The 6,559-nt window shown below is 35.2% G+C and overlaps 1 protein-coding gene across 10 annotated transcripts in view; it reads left to right on the top strand.

Annotated features, from left to right (window-relative positions):
* LOC106872891 (probable phospholipid-transporting ATPase IA) overlaps positions 1-6,559 on the top strand; it is a 427,279-nt gene that overhangs the window by 330,499 nt on the left and 90,221 nt on the right. For 9 of the 10 annotated variants that reach the window (XM_014920050.2, XM_052969323.1, XM_014920053.2 and 6 more), the window contains 4 exons: positions 379-426; positions 2,676-2,766; positions 3,736-3,800; positions 4,410-4,472. In XM_014920050.2, coding sequence (XP_014775536.1) covers positions 379-426; positions 2,676-2,766; positions 3,736-3,800; positions 4,410-4,472 — 267 coding nt within the window. The remainder of the gene's footprint in view (positions 1-378; positions 427-2,675; positions 2,767-3,735; positions 3,801-4,409; positions 4,473-6,559) is intronic. The other variant, XM_014920051.2, reaches the window with a different exon arrangement.

The raw sequence follows: 6,559 nt of genomic DNA, 5'->3' as shown, positions 1-6,559 counted from the left end.
TGTGTTGAGAGGAATTCTTTGGGCTTTGAATAATTCACTTTTGGAAACATGGGTGTTTTGCTCAGCATCCTTAAACAAACCTTATTCAGGGGCCTTTTGAGCGGGATGGGCTACTCGACTTGAAGAAAATTCTAACTGGGCCCCACCTGCGAGGTCATGCGCTGTTTATCTTGATATGAGATCGCCATGTCGCGCACACATGGTTGTGATACATGTGCCTGGTGTACCCTTATCAGATGGGTAGTCATGATGGGTATAATGGGCTTCGTATATATTTTACCCCAGTGTCACTTTGATGGCATGCACTGCTCTCTCACCCAATAATAATAATAATAATAATAATGAGTTTCTTATTTGTTTCCTTTTTTTTTTTCACAGAACCTTAACTTGATAGGGTCGACAGCTATTGAGGACAGGTTGCAAGAGGTATGTTTAAAAATTTTTTAATACGTGTTCTAATTAACATCTGTTTAACTCACTTGTTACCAAACCTACATGAAGCCTCTCTGCACCCTTTTAAAGGATTCATGTTTAAATTCTTTTTTTTTTTTTTTCCATCTTTTAGTTTGGAGGGAGGCAGTGCCTATGGTCCTTAACAGGACCTCTCTGAGATTAGTGGGAAGATGGGCAACTATCCACAAATTGGTAACTTGGTCTGAATGTTAACAACATAGTGGACTTTGCTAAAACCATCCCAGAGTTACCAGGTATTGGTGTTAAACGAGGCAACAGATTGTCTACCTTGCAAGTAGGCCATGCTAGGATTTGAACTCAGAATGCGATGAGTTAGAACAAATACTGCTAGGTGTTCTGTCCAATGCTCTGATGTTTCTGCTAATCTATTACCCCTAGACCAGTACTTAGTTTTGTCTATCACAGAAGGATGCTAGGTGAAGTTGACCTTGGTGGGAGTTGAACTGAGAATGCAAGGTACTGAAATATATACCAAAATGCATTTCATCTGATGTTCTGCTAACTCTGCCAATTCACTACCATAAATACTTTTTACATAGGATTCTATGTAAAAAGTCTCCCTTGTGTTCCAAACACTAGTTTAACTCTTTTGATATTAATCCACCTAAGACAACTTCTAGTTCTGTGACTCAAATTCCTTGTTTTAAAGTGATCTAAATTAAAACCTTCCATAAAAATCCCATGCTAATAATAACAGCTGAATTACAGCAAAGTTATTTCAATAAATTTTTATTATTTTCAAAATTTATTGAAACAAAGGCAGTGTATTTTAGCAGAAATATAGAAACAAAAGGATTAATAATGAAAAAGTAATTTTACTATAGATGCACATGGATATTGATTGTTATTGAGTTGAGCCTCAATTCTGTCACCATCATCATCATCGTTTCAACATCCACTTTTCCATGATGGCGTGGATCAGACAAAAATTATCGAAGCTGTTTATGTACAGCAGTATATGCCCTCCTGTTGCCAACCCTCACATGTTTTCAAGTAAGGTACTATTTACCCCTGGTCTTGTGGAGTCTAATATAGTGTTTACTTCATCTACTAGCTTAAAATTATCCATTTGGAATAAAAATACTTGAGATGTCGGTCTAGGACACTCATGGGAAAACTGCAGCCTTCAGGACTTTCTGAATGGTATACCTATTTTCACTAGGAAAATTACATATGCATAATTTTCTTAATGGTACAGCCTTCCTGATAATGATGTGTCGTCCCATACAGCCAGCTTCTCAAAACGGAAGTTATCCATTCCTGGTTTGTAACCATCATTAATAGTACAGAAAGTGTTTACTGCTTGGCTGTCTATCAACAGCTATTGTATACAGCCATACATGGAAGTGCACTGCTTACGTCTACAATCAATCCTGCTGTCCAACATTACCAACTGCTAAAAAGTTGTGTGCTACAGTTTTTGTCTTGTTTGTTTGCTTGATTGTTTGACATCCTGTTTGAATGTCAGTCTGTTCCGATGTCTCAGAACCTACCAAAATTAAAAAGGCAACTTTTTTTTTTTTTTTTTTTTTTTTTTTTTTTTGTTATTAGAAATAACTCAACAAAATGAAAATAAAATTTGTAAAGTATTTTTTTTTTGCTTTGATATTATGTGACCCAATTGTATTCAACCATGGCTATGTTGGGTGAGTTACAAATTATATGTAGAATGAATCAACTCAATGAAAAATGAAATTACAGTAGACATAGATTTCTGAATCTGGTTCTATACATTACAGGATTTCCAGCCCCTTATAACAGGTTGCAACTCTAATGTATGTAAATGGCTTGACTGTGAGGCAAATATCAAAGGGTTCCATCATTTACTACATTAACCTTTTAGCATTCAGATTATTTTCCCAAATGTAATGCTTATTTATTCACATTGTTTTGAATTGACCATGGATTGTCTTGCAGCTTCAAGATTTTGATGATGTGATTGCTCATTTTTAGAATGACATTGTAGGATAGGTGTAAGAGATTAGATCTGACCAGTTTGAGCATAAAATAGGTAGAGTATTTGGACAGGATATGGCTAGATTCAGTGCTAAAGGGTTAAATTTAAATGTTTTGATTCATGGTTTGTACCACCTCCACAGTTGATGTAGCCATTTATTCTACTGGAACTTGTCTTAATGTGTTGTTTTTTATTTTGTTTGGTTATTTTTTTATATCCATTCATCCATATATTTTTTTTTCAGGGTGTACCAGAGAGCATTGCCAATCTAATGAGAGCAGATATAAAAATTTGGGTCCTCACTGGAGACAAACAAGAAACAGCAGTTAATATTGGTATGTTATTTATCTCTTGGTTTATGTAATGTATTCAAACAGGTAGAAATATATACATACGCATTTACACATATTTATGATTGGGGCAGGAGGAGGGAGGCATGTGTATCATGGCTATCAATAATAATACACACATAATACACCCTAATCTATTCCATCATTCTCAGTTCATTTGCAATTGTTTTTTGTACTTCTTGGAGGGTTTGATGGAGTTAGATTAATTGGTTATTTTCATTTTAAGTTCATTCTTTTATTTTCTTAGGCCTTCTAGTGTTTTAGTTCTTCACACTTCTTTTCAATTTTTTCCAATCTTTTCCTCCAATTCAATCCTTTTTCTTCCATTCCAGTCCTAATTTCCACCCGCCAGTCCTGTCCAGATTTTTTCATCCACTTCCATTCAGATATTTTCTTCCAGTCCACTCTAGATCTTTTCCTCCAGTCCTGTCCAGATTTTTCCCTCCTCTCTATCTAGATTTTTCATCCAGTTCAATGCTCAACTTTCTCCTCAACACTTTACAGATCATATTACTTTCAGTTCTTATCATTTCCCTTTTCAATAATTTTCAATGTTTGTTTAATATTTCTCCTCATTGTCGCTTTTCTGAGTCAATGAACAAGGAACAGAACTTGATTTTGGGCCTTCCATTCACCTCTAGAATAAATATGTTGTGTCGAGGGAGGTGATTACAACTGTTCTCTGGTGTAATTCAAGTTAAATTTATTCACAATGTCAGTTGTAAATCCTGCAGTAACCAGTCTCTGATAGATTTGCTTGCATCTTATCAAGAGCAGAGAAGCCTGTCTCTCAACTAGCTTGTGAACTGGGATAAGCAACAGTATTGTCTGCTAACACATTAAAGGTAAAACAAATGTAGCTTATAAACCACTCGGGTCTATATTGCCTATAACCTATAACCACTGTGGTATATGCTACATAGCAGCCTCATATTTCCCAAACTTCTCTTTCAGGCTATTCCTGTAAGCTTCTTACTCAGGGCACCCCTCTACTAATGGTCAATGAACACAGCCTTGATGTAAGTAATGCTTGTCTTTGTTATTGAGTTTTTTTATTGTCTTTTATTTGTAGTATTGTTGTTTTGAATTTTTGTTTTATTCTTTATGGTTCTAATCCAATTTTTTTTTTTTTTTTTTTTTTTTTTTTTTTTGAAATTTCATTTTTTTTTTTTTTATATCTCCTACAGTCTCAGAACTGATGATTGCTAATAATAATAATTATTATTATTATCATTACTTATCTTATCAGAGAGGTGAGCTAGCAGAATCATTGGCATGTCAGACAAAATGCTTAACAGCATTTCTCTACTCTTTAGGTTTTGCACTCAAATCCCACCAAGGTCAACTTTGCCTTTCATCCTTCTAGGGTCGATAAAATAAAGTACCAGTCAAGCACTGGAGTCGATGTACTCGACTTGCCCGCTCCCTTCAAAATTACTAGCCTCATGCCAAAATTAGAATCATTATTACTATTATTATTATCATTATTATTATTATTATTACTACTACTACTAGTACTAATCTAAATCCACTGGTGATTTCTGTAATAATTCATTTGATCCATAACGTTTTTTTTTGAAATTCAAGTGTTCCCCCCCAAAAAAGTGAAAGCCTTTTTATGATTACAGCAGAAAATTGGTAGCGAACACCGCAATGGAAGTGCTGCTGGTGGTGAAAATTTATTTGTTAAAGTATGTATTTTAGCACGACTTCTAACTGCTGTGCTACTTGTTCAAACTCTTATTATATGGATTTGTATGTAAGCTATTATCTTCTCTACTTAGTTACTTACTGCAACAATTCAGATCCCCCATATATATATATATATATATATATTTATATTTATTTATATATATACATACATGTATATGTGTGTAAAAATATATAGACACATGTGTATATATGTATATGTCTATGAGTGTATTTATATACATTTATAAGAGTGTGTGTCTGTATACATTTGCTCTCTACCAAAGATACTAGCTACAAGCAGTGTTCATGTTTTTCTTCTGTTAACGAATCACTTGTTCACTTCATACTTTTGAAGATGTGCGAAACAAGAGATCCCTTACTTGAAAAGCTGGTATGGGTTAGCAACAGGAAGTCCATTCAGCAGTAAAACAATACCTCAATAATATATTCTCCTAACCCATGCTAGCATGGAAAAACAAATGTAAAAATAAGTGTGTGTGTGTATACTTTCTAAAGTGATTGATAATAGGAAGGATATCCAGCGATAAGAACCAGGCTCAAAACAATGTACAAGCAAGATGTGATCCTCCAGGCTATTTTGGTAGACTGTAACTCAGAATAAGAACAGACTCAGATCGTAATGACTTATCCAATCTGTCTACATGGAGAACATACATAAAATATGTTTATGTATATAACACCTACCACTTTACAATGTGCACTGGAAGCTTTTTTCCTGACACCAGCAATAATGAGATTGTCGAGTAACTTATAAGAAAAAAACGAGAAAGTCCCCTTCACTGAGTGGAGACTCAGTTCGAGAGAGGGGGGAAATGGCTTTATGTAAGGGTGTTGAGAGGCTAAAGTGTGATAGAGGGACAAGGGTAGGTGTCTTCTTGAGGTGATACATGACTACTCTGCATTATAAGAGTGGATGAGAGTAGCTGGAAAGAAGATAAAGATGGTGGTGGTAAGGTAAGGTACTAAAGCGAACTCCCAAAGTATAAGGAGGTGAGTATGAGAGAATACAGATAATAGATGGGGGGAGAAAATGAGTAATTTCATTAGAGTGTAAGAGCAGAGTAACAGATGGTTCAAGATGGGGGTAGAGGTGAATACAGTGAATGAAGAACAGTGGTGGAGATGTAGTTGATGGTAAGCATCAGTAGGGAAGGGAGTATAATGTGGGACTGATAAAAGTAGGGAAATGATGTGACTGGGGAGTGGAGATGTACAGTGACAGAGATGGAGGTCAGCGGTACAAAGTGGTGGCTATAGTGAGTAGGGCAACAATGGGGCAAGGGGTATCAATGACAGATATGAAAAGGCATTGACAATAATAGCAGATATAAAAGGTGTTAAAGATGAGGTATGGCAGGTTTAAGATTTAGCTCAGAGGAGAGGGAGAGACTACTGTTTACATTGTGATTTGCATGAAAAGTCACTGAGGTACAGTTGGTGGTGTTTATTATTTCTCTGTCAGCAGATTGCTGTGCCTATGCACTTTCAAAAATATGTGGAATAAGGGATCTCTTCAAAAAAAGGAAGAGCTAGTGACAGGAAAGATATTTGGCCATAAAACTATGCCTTTACCATTTAGCATTCAAATTGCTCGATCAAATGTAATGCTTTTTATTCACGTTTCGAATTAATCAGGCATTATCTATTAGCTTTCAGATGTTGATGTGATTGTTTTTTTAGAATGAAATTGTAGGGTAGGTGTGAGAAGTCAGATCTTGCTAGTTTGGACATAAAACAGGTAGAATTTTTGGGCCTGATACAACCTGTTTATATGCTAACTGGTTAATATGTACTCATCTAACTCCTGCTAGCATGGAAAAACAAGCAAAAATAAATGAATATGTGTGTATGTATACATGTTATATATATATATATATATATATATATATATATATGGGGAATCTTGCCTTTCAGTTAAGTTAATCTGTCTCTTTACCCACTTCCAGTCACACATAGACTGTTGATGCCATCCAGTTTGTGTGGGGTATATATACATTTCTCTCTATATTATAACTATTGTTACTTCTCTACTCTTAACCTCAAACCATGGCCTCTGTTCGATATT

This window comes from Octopus bimaculoides, chromosome 7, assembly GCF_001194135.2.
Source record: "Octopus bimaculoides isolate UCB-OBI-ISO-001 chromosome 7, ASM119413v2, whole genome shotgun sequence".
NCBI classification, from domain to species: domain Eukaryota; kingdom Metazoa; phylum Mollusca; class Cephalopoda; order Octopoda; family Octopodidae; genus Octopus; species Octopus bimaculoides.
Note: the sequence above shows the minus strand (reverse complement) of the source record. Positions and strands in the feature narration are given on the sequence as shown.